This window comes from Sus scrofa, chromosome 1 (assembly GCF_054392235.1).
Source record: "Sus scrofa isolate SSC_HxYL_T2T_F1_AM1 chromosome 1, Sscrofa_HxYL_maternal_Yorkshire_Landrace_v2.0, whole genome shotgun sequence".
NCBI classification, from domain to species: Eukaryota; Metazoa; Chordata; class Mammalia; order Artiodactyla; family Suidae; genus Sus; species Sus scrofa.
The window spans coordinates 78,293,093-78,313,818 of record NC_139383.1 but is presented as its reverse complement, the minus strand read 5'-3'; the positions used below and the strand labels follow the sequence as shown (position 1 = coordinate 78,313,818).

The window sequence follows — 20,726 nt, the reverse complement described above, 5'->3', positions numbered from 1 at the left end:
TAAACTGTCTACTAATCCAAATGGTCCTAAACTGTCTCTGTGATACTTTCCCAAGGACCAGGCAGGCAGTGTGCTCTGATCCCCAATCCAGGAGAAAAGCCAGGAAGGGGTGTGGAAGATTTCTTCACCCTACATGTAAAATGCAGCAGATTTTATCTTTTTCTTGAGGGTTTACTTATTTGTGCTGTAACATCTCTTAAGTGCAGGCTGCATTGTGAAGACTGTCTTAATAACACACTAAAAGCCAGCCTTCAATTTACCAACAGAAAACAGGCAATTGTGTTTGTTCTAAGATAAAGACAAATTTCCTTGGGTTATAGTCAAGTAAGATACACTATTTGTGTACTTCCATAGTTTTTATTATCCTATATATTAAGATCTAAGCGACAATTCCAAGTGCATCTCAAGGGCACAGTGAAAGTAAAGGGACCCACGGTGGGAGATTTGCATCTTTGTGCTGAGGTATAGAGAGCATATTCCAGGAAAAAGGATCTCTATATATCGAGCCAAGATTAATCATTTGTTGTATTTCCTTTGGTGCCCATAATACATAATAAAAATAAATGGGATACATTTCAAACATTCCCTGCTCCCATCTTCACTATCTCATGCTTTTGCATCTACTAATAAAATATTCTTTTCCTATAACATTTCAGAGTTAGTATTGACTTGTTCAAAAGTAAGATTGAACCTAGATTAGCTTCATCTAATTAAGAAATAAGTGTCCCTCTAAGCAGCGAATAAAACCAGCATCTTAGCCATTCAGAAAAAAATAATTCACCTTTGCTGTTGTAACTCAATTTTTGATTGAGTTGTTTCATTTAGAAAGAATCTAAGCCCTCTTATTTGATCCTTAGGACATAGGAAAAGAAGGGGGGGGAAGAAATGTAAACAGAAAACAATTTCCATCAATTTTTACCTTTTTAAAGTAATGTACAGTCTCCAAAGACCAAAGGCAAAAATGTTATTCTCTGTATTTCCTTTTTCTAATCTAGACCAGACATAGCTAAAATAAAACAAGCCAAATTGTAAATCTGATATCTACATCAGAATGCCAAGAAATTCAGCATTGCAAGTGCCAGAAGAAAAATATCTATGTTTACTTTGAGTTAATATTTTAGACTTTAATTGAAAAGTGAGTATTTAATCCCTTCATAATTTTTTAGCATAACTTGATTTCCCTAAAACTCTTAGAAATATTTTATAACATTGAAAACCTCTTCCCTCATTTATCTCCCTTGCTTCAGAATTCAGGGATGCTGCACACCAATAGTGTGTCATTCCTTATTCCCAACCATCTCTAAAATAACTACCAGCGACCTTCAAGCTATTACCCATATACAATACAAGCCCTTATCCTGGGATGATTTATGTGACACCAGTGTTTGTTTACCCATCTTATCTGGCCAACCACATAGATCATAGTAAACCACAGACACACAATTTCATTTATGCCAGAAAGATAAAATGCTTCCTCCTGGAGCTGCCGTAGGACAAGGTAGCAGTTACATAACTTTCATCTGATCATATGTAGTAGGAAGAGGGAACCAGAGACCTGCTCAGCTCCACCAGTATTCAGACAACTCATTTAATCCCTCTGAACCTCAGCAGTCCCTCCAGTTCTAAAATTCTCCATTCTGCTATAGACATGGGATGACAATGACCCAGAGTCAGAATGGCACCATCTTGACAAGCAGTCATGCCACAGAAGCAATTGCAAGAAAAAAATGTATCTATCAGTGAGCAAAAACTCACATCCTATTGTAACAAACCTCTATATTATATCTAGTCTGTTCAACAGTCTGAGAGGCTCACTTGGGCAACCGTCAGTATACACTCTGGCTTAGAGCTTGGATAAATTCCTTGGCTAAATTACAATTAATGTCTCTAATGCTTCCTACATGTGACAGGAAATACCTCAGAATATTTTCTCCAAATTGTGTATTTTATGTAAAGGTTTATCATAGACCCCAGATTTGTCTTTTAAATATTAATGGCTCTTTTAAGGTTTTTATTAATAGGTTTGAATCACAGTAGAAATCAGACTCAGCTGAAATCAAGGGAGGCTTTGTATTAATTCCATTCTGAAAACACCAAATGGGAAGTGAAGAAAAGCGATTTCCTTAGGTTAACCTCTCCTTCGAATGAATATAGGATGAACTCTGGTGCTGACAGCAATATTTGCAGGGTGAATATCACCACAAGCATGAGTCTCTTTCCATTTTAGAATCAGCCCTACACTTTGCCCTGTCTGTGTTTTCAGTGACAGAACCATCAAATGCCCAGTTCTCTCTCCCTGCTGCCTTTTCTCACTGTGTCCTTCCTTTCAGAAATCAACAACAAGATGCTCTATTATGGGGAAGAGCAGGAGCTTAGCCCTGAGGAGATCTCTGAGAAGCTGATGTTGGCACAGAAGATGCTTGAGGAGATCCGACACCGTCGGCCATTCCTCACCCAGCGGGAACTTGTAGATGAAGAGGCAGATGAAGCCTATGAATGTAGGTGTATTCAGTTCCTAGAGTCCCACACATCTGCGTCCTTGGTGGGTCCAGGAGAGGACCTTGAGCCGCAAGGCAACATTTGGCCAAAGCAGCCAATTCGCAATATTCAGAGTTACTTAGAGCTTATATGTAGCCTCAGGGAGTCATTCAGGACTATATGATCAAGAATTTTAGGGAGTTCCCATCGTGGCGTAGTGGTTGACGAATCCGACTAGGAACCATGAGGTTGCGGGTTCGGTCCCTGCCTTTGCTCAGTGGGTTAACGATCCGGCGTTGCCATGAGCTGTGGTATAGGTTGCAGTCATGGCTCGGATCCCGTGTTGCTGTGGCTCTGGCATAGGCCGGTGGCTACAGCTCCGATTTGACCCCTAGCCTGGGAACCTCCATATGCCGCGGGAACGGCCCAAAGAAATAGCAAAAAGACAAAAAAAAAAAAAAAAAAAAAGGAATTTTAGATCCAGGTCAAACCCTGAGCTTTGGAGAAATAGCTGAGATTCCACAAGGAATCTACAAAATTTTACTTCTGAGGAGAAGAAATAGGAACTTAGCAGCAGGTGAAAAAACAAGGGAAGGAAAGCTAAGGGAAACCAATTCCCGACTACAATAAGAGAATTCTCATTGAGAAGGCAATAAAGCCACAAGCCTGGCAACATTCATGTTCTGATGTCCATGAGTGACTTTTAACGACTTTGAACCTTCAGTGGAAATTTAACATTTTCTTTAATGATGAATGTAGGTGGCAAACCACAGTAGTATTGGTGAATCTGTGATTTGGTCACTGTATCAATTATCAATTACAATCTCACAATCCCCCCAGACATGTTCATTTAAAACAATAACCATTTATTTGCTCATGATTTCATAGGTTGGCAGTTTAGGCTGGACTCTATCTAGACAGCTCATGTCTACTCCATATGGCCTGGTCAAGTTCACTCACATGTCTAGGGTCTTAGCTGGGATGGCTGGGCCTCTCCCTCTGGGCAGGGCTTTATCCTCAAGGAAGCTAGCTGAGCCTTGTTCATATGGCAGCAGCCTTCTAGGAGGGAACGAATGGGAAGTGCAAGGTCTCTTGAGGCCTGGACTCAGAACTCAGCAATATCTTGTTCATTCCATTTATCATGACCACCCCAGGTTCAAGGTGAGGAAATAGACTTCACTCTTGATGGGAAGAGTTGCAAATAATTTGTATCCCTTTTAGTCTACACAGCTAACTAAAGAAGATACAAATTTATGTATAGTATTTTAGTTGTTATCTCAACAGTAAGCTCATCAAAAATTCAAAATTTTAGTAGTTATTGGTCTCACCTCTAAATTTTGTAATGCATTAATGAAGAAGCACATGTATTATTATATTTCCAATTTGGGTGGTTTTTTTTAAACATATTTGTCTCCTTTTTGATTCCGTGTGTTTTATTTTGTACATTTTAAAGCACATAAGAAGGGATCTGAAGGCTTTACCAGATTGTAAAGGGGCCCATGGCACATAAAGGGTTAAGAGCACCTACATTAGATCATTTTCCTGCAATGGGTACTATCAACTTCTGTTAAAAATTGTTATGAATATTCCAGAAGAGGATCATTCTTGACATAAAGGCATATTGTGATAGCAAACTTAGAAAGTCTTAGAAACGGTAAGAAATAAAGAAGAATCTAAGTCCCCATTTCTGAGTTGGGACAAGGCTGGCAGTCAGGAAGGCTGGAGCTCTAATGGCACAGACAGATGTTTCCAGGCTCCTTGCCTATTTAACAAAATGCCCTGGGGAAATAGCACCAATCACCTCTCCCACTTAGCTGCCTTCCAACTAGTGAGTGCATTTTCAACCACTTTCCTTACTCAGCCATGAACTTGTATCTTCTGCTTGTGATGATGAGAGTAAATACAAAACCTCAGTAAGGTAGATTGATAGTCCCTGGAAGAAAAATGAAAGGCTCATAGTCAATGCATATAACTTTGATCAGAGAATTAAGACAAATACAAAGTTGGAGAATATACCATTGCCATTTAATCTTCATCCCACTGGAAATTATGATTTAGGTTTGACCTAAAGGAGCTAACTAAAAACAGCTGACTGGAGAGAATATAGAAAATGAGTGGTTGTGAATATCATTGGTAAGTAACAGACACAATAATTTGGGTTGTCCTTATAGTATAGAAACTATACTATATCCAAGTTCCCTTTTATGTAAAATTATTAATAATCTGGGTAATAATAAACCTAGTTTAATAACATGGTTTCCAAGTAAAACATAACCTTGACAGAAAAACTAATCAGACTCTGTTTTTAGCTAGCGGTGATCCAGGGGCTCCCAAACCCTACAAAATAGTGTTTAAAACTTCAAGTATCGGGAGTTCCCGTCGTGGCGCAGTGGTTAACGAATCCGACTAGGAACCATGAGGTTGCGGGTTCGGTCCCTGCCCTTGCTCAGTGGGTTAACGATCCGGCGTTGCCATGAGCTGTGGTTTAGGTTGCAGTCATGGCTCGTATCCCGCGTTGCTGTGGCTCTGGCGTAGGCTGGCGGCTACAGCTCTGATTCGACCCCTAGCCTGAGAACTAAAATATGCCACGGGAGCGGCCCAAAAAAATAGCAAAAAAAAAAAAAAAAGACAAAAAAAAATAATAAAACTTCAAGTATCAAAGATAGGGCTATTTTTGTGAACAGTTTCACAAAAATACTGCTAAAGAAGGCATATTCTGATGGTTTGCCTCTTTGCTAAATGTGAGATGGGGTGGGAGGAGACAGAAGAAGCTGGACTGAGTTTCTGTGTACCTTTCTTCCAGTGCTGAGCCAGGCTGAGAATTGGCAGCGGCTGTACAATGATACTCGCTCTCTGTTTCCTGTCGTCCTGGAGCAGCTGGACGACTACAATGCTAAGTTATCAGACCTCCAGGAATCACTTGACCAGGCCCTTGACCATGTCAGGGATGCTGAAGACATGAACAGAGCCACGGCATCCAGGCAGCGGGACCACGAGGTACAGTGGATACTCTAGCTGTAAACGCATATGGGGCATATACAACATGAAGTTATACCAAGAAGGGAGAGTTGGTACACAATTTTCAAAATATTGGTACATTTAAACCTTTATTTTAAAAAATATCTGTACATTTTTTTTTTGCCACTGCAATTTGCTAATGTGTGTACACCTAAAATAATGTTGAAACCATTATAATTCTTTATATGCATGATTCCTGTGCCTACCTTTTGTTATACTGAGAGCATTAAAAGTCACAAAGCATCCCAGAACCACGTTCCTGTAAGGATATGTATAATTTTGGGAAGGGCCTGATAAGCAAATCTCACATCCTGCCTAGTCATCAGCTGCCGAAATAGGGTCTAATTCAAACTAAGGTCATGCAGTTACAAAGAGGTGAGAAAAATTTCCAGACTTGGCCAGAGCTTGCTGGTAGTCACCTGAGAGGCCAGGACTTGTGCATGCCCATGCCTCAAGCTTAGAACTGGTGATGCTCACATGTCTGCCCTGAGCAGTGAACGTGCTCACAGTACCACCGAGATTGGTCGTCTTCTGGTAGGAAGACACCTGCCTCTTTATAAAGGGTTGAGTGAAAAGGCAGTGTCAAAAATAGAAAAACAGCTATGAGCCATCCATTACTTCAGTCATATTTATTTTTATTGTCAGTAAATCCAAATTAAATTAGGTCCTCTGCCCTGATTTTCAGTTATCACTACCTCTCAGTAAGTCCTTATAAAATTTCCTAAATAAAAGTAAATTATATGTATCATCACCAGTTTGCACCACTGGAACAATCCCTTTGTTAATATTTTTAGAATAATAATGGTAAGGATAGCATTATTTTTAAAAAAATAAAAATGCTTGATTATCTTATAAAACAAAATCATATAGCACAAAATAATTTAAGCACAATTCAAAAAAATTACTGGGATTCATCTTTGTCCTTAAATTTTTCTCTTTCCTGTCATCACATCTACCAATTTTACCATGGGAATATTTTTAGTTCTCCTCCCTCTTTTCCATTCTGCTGTAACTTCTGTAGTATACGCCTTCCTCATTTCTCAACTAAAATAGCCTCCTTTCTGTCTCCTCCATTCTAGCTCATCCAACCCATGCTCCCCACCCTGCCAGAGGGGCCCACCTAAATCTGATAGTCATCTCTTGCTTTTACTAAAATAACCCTTCATTTTTTCCTTATGACCTATGGCAATACCTATGACACTACAGCTTGTGAACCATTTAACGAGTCATAAAATAAGTTTTGAGGATTGTGTCCAGCGTTTTTAAAAAAGAAAAAGAAATGAAATAGGATAGAAAATATCCAAGTGTATCACCTATAGAAGGCATGGTTTCATCACATTTCTACCTTAGAAATGTATGTGTACTGAGTTGCAGCATAGAAGAGATTTTTCACTCTGGTTCATGGATAAAAATATTCGCAAAGATACTTCCTATAAGACAGTCTGTGCTCTTTCGTGTGGCATATGGGATCCTCTCTGCTGGGCCCCTGGCAGCTTCCTCTTTACATTTCCCCTGGTTCACACATTCCTTTTGGGTAACATCACATACCAGCGATACTTCTGCAGACTTTTTCCTCTTTTTTGCTTTGCCTGGATAATCCCAGACATCACCTCCTCCAAGAAGTCCATCCACCCCACCATTCGCAGGTCCATAGGAGCTCCTCTCCAGCAACCTCGTGATAAGCCTGTGCACATTTCTGTTTCTGTATCATGATCATCTATTGATGGATCTGTCTCCCCTACTCAACATGAGTTTTAATATCACATTTCACTGTTAGACCCTACAGCATGGCTTAGAAAAAAAAATAACTCCCAAATTCCAATCTTGTACAAAACCAAAAATAAAAACCACATAGTTTAACTGTTTTAGTGTATGTAAATAGTAACCACCTAACTAATGATTACATTGTTTAATTTGCCTTCCTGCAAAATCCTATAAAAAATCCTTATCACATGAATGTAAGATTCTGTCTCTCTAGGGATTCTCATAAACCAAAGCTCCACCTTCCTAAGATTATTTCTATCTTTTTTTTTTTTTTAAGGATCAGGAAACTTTTTTTTTTTGTATGTGTGTATGTGAAATGGATACTGAAGCATACTGAATAGTGCTAATTCTTTCATTTTCATAATCATTAATTTCTAAACCTTCTCTTGTTCAAATTGTCCATCTCTCTGTGGGAATATCTTTGTTTCAAAGCTAATTTTATTCATTTCTGTCTAATGCTAAGTGTGGTAAGTGACAGAACCCCTTTAACTTGAAGCATATCATTTTCCAACTACTGCCAATGAGATTATCAGACAGGGAAGTTCACACATGGCTTTAAAGTTTGGTTGTTACTTCAGGGCATTAGCTGTGTCCCCATAAGGCAACTCAGATACAAGAGTTTCTGGAAGGGGTCACATCTCAGACTCTGTAACAGGAAAAACTGCTCTGAGAGACCTAGATAATACCAATTTTTTTTTTTTTTTTTTTTTGTCTTTTTGTTGTTGTTGTTGTTGTTGCTATTTCTTGGGCCGCTCCCGCGGCATATGGAGGTTCCCAGGCTAGGGGTTGAATCGGAGCTGGAGCCACTGGCCTACGCCAGAGCCACAGCAACGCGGGATCCGAGCCGCATCTGCAACCTACACCACAGCTCACGGCAACGCCAGATCGTTAACCCACTGAGCAAGGGCAGGGACCGAACCCGCAACCTCATGGTTCCTAGTCAGATTCGTTAACCACTGCGCCACGACGGGAACTCCTAGATAATACCAATTTTTTTACCTCCCTTCCTTACATAACTTTAGTATTCATACTATCTGTGTAGAGCTGTATAACTGCCTCTCCTTATGAATTCAAGAATAATTAGTCCAACCTAATAGTCACACTATATTAACCTTGATGGATTTTGAGGGGAAATTGATTTTTGTAATGTTCTTGCTTTAAGAGAATGTCCAAATTAGGTACTTTTCTGTCGCTAGACCTTTGTCTTCTCCTGTAGCAAGGTAATTGGAGAAGATGGTTTTCATTATTCCTTTCCTCAAAATCAGAAAAGAGTGCAAGGAGGGAGAAAAACATTAAGATGAACTTGGAAAGTTTTAAAGTATGTCCTTCAAGTATAAGCTTCTGTAATTATATCTATGATACCCTAGATTATACCATAACTTAGTTCAATTCCAATTTAAACTACCATTTCTTTCTTTTTTCTCATTTGTGGCCACCCTGTGGCATGTGAAGTTCCCAGGCCAGGGATCAGATCCGAGCCAAAGTCATGCCCTAAGCTGCAGCTGCAGCAACACTGGATCCTTAACCTGCTGTGCCAGCCTGGGGATTGAACCTGCATCCCAGTACTCCCAAGATGCCACCAATCCTGTTGCACTACAGCAGGAACCCCTAAACTAACATTTTTAAAGTAACCTCAGGAGTTCCTTTGTGGCTCAGTGAGTTAAGGATCTGGCATTGTCACTGCAGTGGCTCAAAATGCTGCTGTGGTGCAGCTATGGGTTCAATCCCTGGCCCAAGAAATTCCTCATGCTGCAGGTGTGGCAATTAAGATGGATGGATAGATAGATAGATAGATAGATAGATAGATAGATAGATAGATAGATAACATCAGCTCATTTTTACTCAGATTATAAAATAAGTTTACTTTTCCATCTTAATGTTTCATTCTGTGTTGCTTTCAACCTCTGAACTCATCTGAAGCTCCACAATGTTTTTTCAGAATCACAACATCCCTGACTCTAAAACCCCAAAGTGAAGGTAAAAATTAAAGTATTCGTCAAAAACTATATCCATACTTAGGCAGTTTCCTTCCTCAGAACATATAAATATCTAACATAAAAAAGCTCTGAATAGGAAGAAGCAAGATCATAATGATATGCTTTTATAAAAAGGCAATTTTAAATTTTTAAAAGGAGGTAAAGACTCTTTTGTCTATACTTTATTCCTGTCCACGTAAGCTATTTGTTCCTGGCCCAAGTTAGCACATGATTAGATGCTTTTTGGAATTAACTCCTTTCCCAGTTACTGTGAATACAGAGCCTCTGTTCAAGCCTGTAACCCCAGAGCTATTCCATGTTTATGGAGAAAGCAGTCAGGCCCCTCTGGAGTGTCAGCTCTTCTTGATGTGGTGGCATTGTAAGTAATAATCATAACTATGTGGTTTGAATCTCCCGAGGTACTTACTTTCATTATCTCCATTTTATCAGTAAGAAAGCCGAGCCTGGGCTGGGTAGAAATCCCCAGAGTCGCACCAAAAATCAGTGGTGGGCCTGGGATGGGAACCCAGATCAGTCTGAGTATAGTGCAGCAAGCCGACAGCACTGTCCCTGGTGCCACTTTTATCTAAAATGACCTTGTCTTCCTCTCTGCCATGCTCTTCCTCCCGCAGAAGCAACACGAAAGAGTGAGGGACCAGATGGAAGGCGTGAACGCTTCTCTGAGCATGTCTTCTGACTCTCTGACAGTGCCGAGGCTGACCCTTTCAGAACTTGATGACATAATAAAGGTAAGGATGCATGTGACTTGTTCAAGTTTGTATTTATAGCAGGTTAGAACAGTGGCTCAGTCTCACAGAGGAATAACCAACTCCAGTCTGTCAGGTTAGCTGGCATTATCAAATAAGATCAGCTGACTGGATTTTTCAGTTTCTTTCATTGTGCAGTTGCCACTGGCCACACATGGCTACTTAAATTTGAATTACTTAAAATAATATTAAAATTTAATTCCTCAGTCACATTAGCCACATTTCATGTGCCCATTATACCACGTGGCTGCATATTGAGCAGCACAAATAATTGCAGGAAGTTCTATTAAAAGTGCAAATCTAGATCCATCCTATTCACTCTTTACTCATAAGCCATGTGTTTAATAAAGCTGGCACTCAATAAAAGTCACATTATTTAAAGTAGGCATTTTCCTACTTTAAATGTAATGAAACAAACCATCACAAAAGTACTCTTAGCTCATTTTTATTACCTTTGAAAAAATATCAATTTAAAGACATCTGATCACCATCTCATTCTTTGACTATTTCAGCACCAAGCTGCCTATTTTCCTCTCCATCCCTACTCCCATCACAATCCTTGATAGATAGAGACATCGAAATCCAGGTACATGAGCCCACTAGCTTTCAGACCTATGGCTTCTTGAATTTTTCCTGCCAATAAGCTTTTCCTCTCTTCCAGCTCTGATAGCCCTCCTGTGACCAGACCCAAATCTTGTCATCAGTAACAGTACCTCTCCCAAATCCCAGTTTTGAGCACCTCCCTCTCTGGGCATCACATCTGATCTCACTTATTCTAAAGTGCCGACTCCAGCAATTCTCTGGCCATGCTAAAACCTCCTCCATCTCATTCACCCTAGTCCTTTCATATCCTCTCTTCCTTAAGCAGCTAAAAGTATCAGTATAATCATTCTTTGCAAACACCCTTTACTTCCATACCTACCTCTTCCTCTGTTGTACTCTCTTAAGAGTTCTAATCTCATAACCCAGTAAGCCCAAGTGTCCTCAGCATCATGGCCACACAAAAGAAACCAATATGACCAGTGGGAAACACACCTTCCCATCAGGCAGTCTGGCTAGTGAATTTGCTTCCTGCTTCACTGCAAATAAGAAACAAAGAGAAGAGAACTCCCTTCACCTTCCCTCCCCAAATTTAGCAGCCTACATGCAAGTGTATTCACACCTCTGCCTTCCCTCCTATTATAATTAAGGAGATATCCCTTCTCCTGTCAAAGCCCAGTGCTTTGAATCCCATCCTTGCTGTGCTCTATAACACTGCATTTCCCTCCTAAACTATGCCCTCTCTCTTCTGTTTTGCCTGATGCTCACTCTTGACTGAATCATTACTGCTCACATACAGGCATATTCTAGTATCTCCTTTTAAAAAACAAAAAGAAAAAAGCTCTTGCTCACATCCCCTCTAATTTCTGCCCCATTACCCCACATCACAGCAAAATACCCAAATGAGTCATTTACATTTTCCCTTCTCCCCGCTTATTGTACTAAGACCACTCCAAATGGGATTCTGTGTCCCTGCACTGAGACTGTGTTTGTCCAGGTCATCAGCAACCTCAACATAACCAAAACCATCGTTGCTTCTCTCTCCTCAGCTTTCTTAGTTCTGCCACTAATTACCCTTCCCTCTTTTTTTAAACACTCAGAGCTCCTGTCCTGGTACCTCCAATACCCCACTCACCTGGTTCCTCTCCCACCTCCGTGGCCATTTCATCCCAGCCAACTTTGCTGGCTTTGCCCTTGCACATCCTCTATGTAGTAAATATTTTCAGCTCTGCAAGCTACATGCAACTGCTGTCCCTTATTTTTCTTCATTTTGTTTTTTATTTTTATTTTTCATAACTCTTTAAATGTAAAAAAAAAAAAAATCCTAGCTAGGAGCTGTATAAAAACGGGCCTCAGTCCACACTTAGCACTGGGCCATGTTTGTCCCTAAGCTGGATGATAAATGGCCCAGTGCTCAATCCTGGGCTCTCTTTTCTATTTATGCTCTTTCCCTAGTTGATCCCATTGAATCCCATGACTTTAAAGAACAATTTGATAAATGATTCCACAATTTGTACCTCTAGCTCTGAGACCTCCACTGAGTTCCATGCTTCTGTATCCAAATGCTTATTTGACAGTTTTAAGCAAAAACTCAGTGGGGAGTTCTCACTGGACTCAGTGGTTTAAGGACCTGATAGATGTCATCTCTGTGAGGATGTGGGTTCCATCCCTGGCCTCACTCAGTGGGTTAGGATCCAGTGTTGCCACAAGCTGTGGCATAGCCTGCAGATGCAACTCCAATCCTGTGTTGCTGTGGCTGTGGTGCAGGCCGACAGCTGTAGCTCCCATAGGCCTCTAGCCTGGGAACTTCATGTGCCTCAGATATGGCTGTAAAAAGGAGGGGGGAAGAAAAGAACTGTGTGGTATGTGGCTAAAATCGTGATTACACCTACTACTTAGATGTATAATAGGCATACCAAACTTAACAAATTCTGAACAACACCCTCTTCCCTAGTCTCTCCTGATTTGAACAATCCAGTTGCTCAAATCAAAACTCTGGAATCCTTCTTGATTTCTACTTTCTCCTTGCTCCCATTTCAGCAAGGCCTGATGGCCCCATCTCCCTACTGAATTCTGATTTCTGACCACTACCTTCCTCTCTGCTGCTACTCTTGAGTATGAATATGAGTCCAAGTCTCCTCACCTCCAGTATGGACTGCTGAAAGAGCCTCCTACTGATTCATTTGCCTCCACTCTTGCCCCTCAGGATCCATTCTCTATGCAGCAGCAGAACAATCCTTTAAAAGCATAATCAGATGACATTATTTATCCCCCACAAAACGTCCAGTAATACTTATAGTAAAAAACAAGCTCGTGGGACATGGTCCACTAGGCCCTAAGTGACTTGACCTCGGCCTACTGTCTGACCTCATGCTCCACTCTCTTCCTCTCTCTCTACATTCTAGCCTACTCCTGCCCATTACACTACAGCTCCTGTTTTTCAGACACACTATTCTTTGGGTTTTGTTTGTTTGTTTGTTTTTTGTCTTTTTGCCTTTTTCTAGGGCCACTCCCTCGGCATATGGAGGTTCCCAGGCTAGGGGTTTAATCAGAGCTGCTCACTGGCCTACACCAGAGCCACAGCAACGCGGGATCCAAGCCGCGTCTGCAACCTACACCACAGCTCACGGCAACACCGAATCCTTAACCCACTGAGTAAGGCCAGGGATCGAACCCGCAACCTCCTGGTGTCCAGTCAGATTCGTTAACCACTGCACCACGATGGGAACTCCCACACTATTCTTTGTTTTGCTTCAGGACTTTTGCACCTGCCATCCCCAGATTTTCAAATGGCCAATGCGAACATTCATTCCAAGTGGATCTCTTACCTTTAATCAATTTCCAAGCCATCCTATCTGTTCTAGTTTATTCAAAATCTTTTTTACTCCCTGAAGTTAGCTCGTTCACTTATTTGACCACTTGGGTATTACTGTATCTTCCCACTAGGTTATAAATTCCTTAAAAGTAGAGACTGTATTCACAGCTATGTGTTCTATCTCCTGAAAGAGTATCTGGCACATTATAGGCATACTATGAATGTTTGTTGAGTGAATTAATGAGTAAATGTAGGATATCCATAGTATTTTTCCTGTTTATACAATTCAAAACATTTTTTTCAAAGTATTGTTCCTCACGACTGGACCCCTAGCCTGGGAACCTCCATATGCCACAGGTATGGCCCTAAAAGAAGACAAAAAGCCAAAAATAAATAAATAAATAAAGTGGACTTTGATATTAATAGAGCCAAGAAAAAAAAACAAAGTATTGTTCCCTGGGTGACCAACAAAATGCCTACAAGCTTAATACTATCTCCACAAAAATAAAACTTATATGCTGGAAACTGTGCTATATTCTGGGAATACAAAAATAAATATAGGTCCTGCCTTCCAAGATTATGGAATATGATGGGTAGAATAATAATATAAAATCATTGCAGTCACGTGGCAGGTGGATAATTAAAATATGTGACAATACAACTCACCCTAGAAAGGCAAGCAATGGCTTCATAAAGGAAGTGATATCTGAGCCAAATATGGAAGGGTGAATAGAACTTTTCCAGGTGAATCAGACAGGCAATAAAGAGAATTTATTCCAGACAGATAAAATATGTAGAAAGGCCCGGGGCCAGAAAAAATATGGAGCATTAAAACAATAATCAGTCAAGTTTGGACCATGGGATGTAGTTGGGTGGGAAGTGGTAAGGAAAGATAAAATTGCTAAGAAGAAGAGTCAGATGAAGAATCCATGCATAGGAATTGGATTTCAAGCAAAGGAATTGGCTGATTTTGAGAAGGGAAATAACATGATCAGGTTTACTTTATAGAAGGTTCACCATTCCTGCACAGTGGTAGAGCATGTATCAGAAGATTAAAAGACTGGGCTCGGAGAGAGGACTTAGATCTTGCAGACAAGAAGGGGCTGAGTCTAGCCCTGAGGAACAGCAGCTTTGAAGGCTTCTGCATACCTAGAGCATAATGGGAGACTGGGAGAGAGCAGCATCACAGAAGCTGGGGAAAAAGAGGGTTTTAAGGCAGAGACAGTGATCAACTCTGTCACAAACCAGAGATAGACCCAGCAAGTACAGGAAAGTCTCAAATGGACCTGGTAATATGGGGTCTGACAGTGGGAACCTTGACAAGAACCATTTCTGTGGGGAGCACTTCATCAACACAAGAATCTGTAGGGAAGCTAGAGTCAAGGAATAAGTTTTGTTTATTTGTTTTTTAGTAGGAACTTGGGCATATTTGAGAAAAGCTGGTACCTAAAGAGCAAGAAAGCAGAAAACAGAGCCACTGAGAAAACAAGGGAGCATAACTTGTAAAGAAAAAGAGCATTTTCCTCTTAAAATATGAGGAAGATATATGTATTGATATAGCTATAAGTATGTTATAGGGTTTGCTTGCAGGGAGAGCTAGTGAGTGGTGGAAAAGAGTTGGGAAAACTCTTCGTTGTCAGGTTGGAATCTCTGAAGGGGCTCTCAATAAATGGCACCCCTGGAGTTCCTGTCATGGCTCAGTGGTTAACAAACCCATCTAGTATCCATAAGGATGTGGCTTCAGTCCCTGGCCTCGCTCAGTGAGTTAAGGGTCTTCCATTGCCATGAGCTGTGGTGTAGGTCGAAGATGCTGCTCGGATCCTTTATTGCTGTGACTGTGGTGTAGGCCAGCAGCTGCAGCTCTAATTCAACCCCTAGCCTGGGAACCTCCACATGCCGCAGGTGCAGCCCTAAAATGACAAAAGACCAAAATAAATAAATAAATGGCACCCCATTCAGTACCCAAGTTCTGAACAAGTTGAAAAATAAAAAGTAACTATGAAGACCAAGAATATCACCTTTATTTCTGGTGTAGTTAAATTGAGGGTATGGCTTTTTAAAAGATCTCTTAGCCAAGTGGGATGGCTGATACTCAATACCAGAATTAGGCAAGTCTGCCCATCCAGACCAGCAACGCTGCAAGAGTCACTGGAAGGAAGAGAAGAGGTGTATTCCCAGGACAACTTAGCTGTATGAAGAGGTATAGGAAAACTCAACTTTCTGCTGGCAGCTTGCTCCCAGGAGACAGAAGGATGGAGTTGAGCAGAGTCTGTACAGTTATCCCCCAAATTTACCAATCAGATAACGCACTCTGCCTCTCCAGGCAGATTAAGGAAATAGTGGAGAGATCTGGAATTTCATGAATTGAGCCCCCTTCATAGGGGAGGAAATATCACATTGGGAGCTTAAAGAAGTGTTCACCACTAACAGTTAGTTTGTCTTCTAAATTAAAAAGAAAAGAAAGACCTGCTAAGAATTGGATAGTGGTGGGGGAAAGAATAGTTCCTGGCTTGGGAATGGTGACAGTGTTTAGAATCACTGTGTTGGTGACTGAGAGAATAAACTCCTTTTCAGCATTGAGAGCCAGCAAAGTCTGGAAGTCATGGGTTTGTGGCAGCATCCTACGCATGGTCTTTAGCCAAGATCTTAGGTTTATGATTGAATTGGAAAGGTCACATCACAAGATGAGTTTCAGGGAGAGAGTAGTCAGCATAGGAAATGTAGGAAGAGATCGGGTAAGATGAGAATTGAATGATACCCATTAATTTAGTAACTTGGAAATCATTAAGTGAATTTCTGTGTTGGTGGAGTAGTGAGGTAAAAACCAGACTGGAGTAGATAAAAAGCTTGAATTTTAAAATGATGAAATAGAAGCAGCATGCCTAAACCCTTTTTTTTTTTTTTTTTTTTTTTTTTTTCGGAGAAGGTCTATTTTGCTGTGAAGGGAATAAAGTAGGATAATAACATTAGGGAGAAGTGTGGACGATGGAGGGTTTGTTGTTTGTTTTTTGTTTTTTGTTTTTTTTAGTTTTCTTTTTGGATGGGAGATGGCAGAATATGTTTGAATGCTAGGGAAGCAATCAGTAGAGAAGGAGTTGAAGATGTAAATAGGTAAATATCCATATATAGCATTTTAGACTCATGTAGATCTGGCCTAAACTTACTGAACTTCATAGTAAGGAGGAATAGAGATTATCTTTGGTGCTCCCTTGGAAAAATATTTTAAGTCTCTCTGAATTCATTTCTTTTTTAAAATATTTTCTTTAGAATGCATCAGGGATTTATGCTGAAATAGATGGAGCCAAAAATGAACTGCAAAGAAAACTATCCAACCTAAGCAACCTCAGTCATGATTTAGTCCAGGAAGCTGTTGACCATGCACAGAACCTTCAACAAGAGGCTGATGAATTGAGCAGGTAATATCCTGGTTTTAAAAATGTAGGCATCTGCATAGGCTGAATAACTTAATTTTATTCAATTCCACATGGCAGGGTTGCTGGGATACAGTGTTTGTAGGTTGGTTTTAGGGTTCAATTTGCTAGTTTGTTTATCTGTTTGTTGGCTGGCCAGTCTGATAGCCAGTTATTGTCTATTACAATTGCTCTGGAGAGACAGTTTTTTGATTTTTAAAAGATCTGTCAGATTTTAGATCTGTATTGTTGGAGTCAGGTACTATTCCACAGTATTAATAGGATGATCTAACACATGTGAGTTAGGGACATAACTGCTGCACAGAATCTTATCAAGTAAATCAGAACCCTCTACATAGTCTAATTGTGCCATTGTCACATATTTATTCATAGACAGCATTAGCTTTCCACACCCAAGTGTCTTAGGTAAAGGTGGTTGGAAGTTAGCAATGCAGTAGACCTGTGGCCAATACTCTAGCCACTCCACAGTGCCCAGCAGGAGCTATTTGATTTCAACACCTATTAAGAGAAAATCAATTGATAATTTTCTTGCAGTATCTAGAAGAGAGTCATAACACTCATTTAATGTTAATTTGAAATGTACTAAAATATTGGACTTTGATTCATGAAGCTAAAAAAATAGATAAATATGAGATCATTATGGAAAAACATCACAAATCTGGCAGTTAGAAATAAGGATCAGTAAAGGTCGTGAATAAAATAAGAATTAATATTCACTTCTGTTTAAAACTTAACTTACCTTTTTTTCCTGATCACCAAAGTTTTCAAATATCCTTCCCAATTTCTAAAAAATGAGGGAGCTGGAGTGGGAGTGGCGATGGAGAGACCAAGCATTAAACCTTGGTGTGTGAGATGGTGTTATATCCAGTTCAGTGTCATGCTCCCAGGAAATGTGCTATTGATCAAGCCAATAAAATGGAGTTTGAAGAAAATACTGGTTTTGGTAGTAACAATATTGGTAGATTATTATTTTTGAGATTAATTCTATGACTCTCTTCATTGTTCTTTTGTCATTTAGTAACTACATCCCACTGAATAGCATCCCAACACAGACCTTCTCTAAATGCCACCCTGCAGCAAACAGTATTCTAGCTAGAACGTCTAAGGAAGTCATCCCTTGCTTTGCATGAGACATAATCAAAAATATCAGTCACCCTGAAGTCCCTTTTATGTTTATGATATTTCTGACTACATATATATTCGGGAAAACATCCAAATTTATAGATGTCTTCCCTTCAAAATGTGAGTATTCTCCAACATCCATCTAGTGTACCCATTGATCTACATATGCTTCAAACAAGGATAAACATAATTCATCAAGAAGCTTCCCTTTCAAAAGCACATTTTTATTTTGTATATTGATGTAGTACCTGTTTTATGTCTGGTAATGAAAACAAAGTAATAAAGGCTTTGTTTTAAGCTCTTTGAAATATCTGCTTATCACTCTAGCCAGCAAGATTTCTAAATATTAATAAATACTGGTAACATTTTATACCTTTTATCTCTTTCTTTTAAAACTTCCTTAGGTTTTACACTCTGTGCCATTTCTAAGAACAAGGGGTTGTGAGGAGATACAAGTAACAAGTATTTGGATCAGAATTATCACTGCAGAGCAGGGCTGCATTATGACTCTAATGGGCCATAAAAAAATTTTAATTATATGTCATGACTATATTAATATAAAGCTAATGTAATCACTATCGTTATCCTCATTTCTTCTTGTGATTAAAAAAAAATTAACATTGGAGTTCCCACTGTGGTGTAGCAGGTTATGGACCTGGTGTTATCTCTGTGGCATAGGTCACAGTTTAGGCTTGAATTCAGTCCCTAGCCCAGGAACCTCCATATGCCACATATGCAACTGAAAAGGGAAAAAAATTAACATGAAAGTGTATTTGTGGGCCCCTACTATGCCTGATGGATATCGGCTCTGCTGCAGAGGAACCAGAATGCTGATGAACTTGGACAAAAGAGAAAGGAGTTGCCGAGGAAATACAGAGGAAGTTTGAGCCTAAGCACCTGTACAGGGACTGAAACTGGATGGAGGAGGCTAGGAAGCACCTGGCTGAACTCTATAGGTCAGGGCAGTTTGAAGAGAGGAGGCACTGTGGGGTCTGCAGTGTCATATACTGCATCACAGAGTATCGTCTGAGAGGTTCCTAATGAATAAAATGATAATAGTCATCGGTGTCTGAAATTGGGAAAAAAACGAAGCTGATGGATTTAAGACTAATTAAAATTAAGACAAAGGATTGAGGATAAACTGCAAAAGGGAATGAGTTTATATTACAGAGGAAGAACTGTTTGTTAGTTATATGAATTGTGTGGATAGATGCACAGTTTGAAATTTCCATTCAAGAAACAGTTTACATATAATGATAAACCCTGAGGTTTACTGGAGGACAGGCATAGTACCAAGCATTACATGTATCTCGTTCCTGTTGGATCCCACATCAATCCTCTAAGGCACATCGTGTTATCAGCCCCTATGTGAGGATGTACAGGGCATGATGGGTAACAGCAAATGTTAGAGGAACCCTACAGGGGCCAGAAGGGGACAAAGGCAGAGGACATGGTGTCAGGGCAGGGGTACTTGTGAGGTGGGGTGCTGTGCTCTTTGGGGGAGCAGCTAGGCCTCAGGGGTAAGACCAGCCTTGTCCATGCTTGTCCTGGGCAAGTGTTGCACCCTCTTTCAGAGCTTCAGCTACTTTTATGAAAAAGAAATAACAATGTCACCTTCATGGCTGTGGTAAGAATTATAGACTTAATATTTAGAACAGGACTAGCCTAGTATCTGTACATAGATGCTCAGTATGCCTTATTCCCCTTCTTAAGTAAAAATATGATTCTTTATATAAAAGCAGGAAATAATATTGAATAAGAGAGTGAAAACAAATAATACTTAACACCATGCTAAGGTTATATAAGCTCTGAGAGCCTTAGTTTCTCTGACAGGAAGGGAATAACAGTGCTGCTTAGGGTAAGTAATAGGTGGGGACGATTGTGGGTTCATTCCTCTGCCTGACACAACCATGTAAACAATCTTTTGCTTGAAGAGGTGCAGACGCTGTTTTTAAATCAGCATTTCCTTTCCCTGTGACTACTGCCAGGCAGGCAGCTGCCAAAAGCATAATGAAGTGAAATCTTTGGGGCACCAAAGGTTGAGGAATAAAAGAAAATGTGCTCCTAGGAAAGACAGCTGGGAAAAACCTTGCCCAGACATGTAACTTTAAATAACAGGAAGGAAGTACCTGTCGTCCCAGAATTGTTCAAATCAAGCCCTAAAAATGGCACTGTTTCCCAATGAGGTAAGGAAATAATGTCAGGTTTTTTCATTAACAGAAATTTGCACAGTTCGGATATGAATGGGCTGGTACAGAAGGCTCTGGATGCTTCAAATGTCTATGAAAATATTGCCAATTTTGTGAATGAAGCCGATGAAACGGCAGAACAGGCTTTGAACATCAGTGATAGAATTTATGATGTGAGTTTTATTCCCTTATTTTAACATTCATTTTTATGTTGCCTTTTCCCAACTTATGACTTTTCTGTTTCCTAATGTCATCTCTTGAGCTTCCAATGTAATAGAAAGAGTAGAAAGGGCAGGAGAGCTAAGAAAAGACCATTTTATTTATGTTATGAATGTTTCAGTAGTGCAAATTTAAGATGTATCATACTCCAGTCAGCAAATGCCAATTCTTTTGACAGCTTTTTTAAGCCAAAGTCCCTGCATAAAATATATTTGAGACTAGGATCTGCAGATAGAGAAGATGCTTTATGCATGCATTCAGATTTTTTTCAATTCAAAAGTTATTTATTCAGCAGCTTCTTCATGATAATCACTTTAGTGGTGCCTTGGCCAGGCACTACTCTAGGTTCACCGAATTTTCCTCAAAAACCATTTATCTTGAAAATGTCAAGGGTATTACTTTCTCAT

The 20,726-nt window shown here is 40.0% G+C and overlaps 1 protein-coding gene across 5 annotated transcripts in view; it reads left to right on the top strand.

The window, feature by feature from the left end:
* Positions 1 to 20,726, top strand: part of LAMA4 (laminin subunit alpha 4) — a 152,490-nt gene that overhangs the window by 85,038 nt on the left and 46,726 nt on the right. For all 5 annotated transcript variants that reach the window (XM_084962772.1, XM_084962757.1, XM_084962777.1 and 2 more), the window contains exons 11-15: positions 2,331 to 2,498; positions 5,282 to 5,475; positions 9,869 to 9,985; positions 16,626 to 16,774; positions 20,132 to 20,273. In XM_084962772.1, coding sequence (XP_084818898.1) covers positions 2,331 to 2,498; positions 5,282 to 5,475; positions 9,869 to 9,985; positions 16,626 to 16,774; positions 20,132 to 20,273 — 770 coding nt within the window. The remainder of the gene's footprint in view (positions 1 to 2,330; positions 2,499 to 5,281; positions 5,476 to 9,868; positions 9,986 to 16,625; positions 16,775 to 20,131; positions 20,274 to 20,726) is intronic.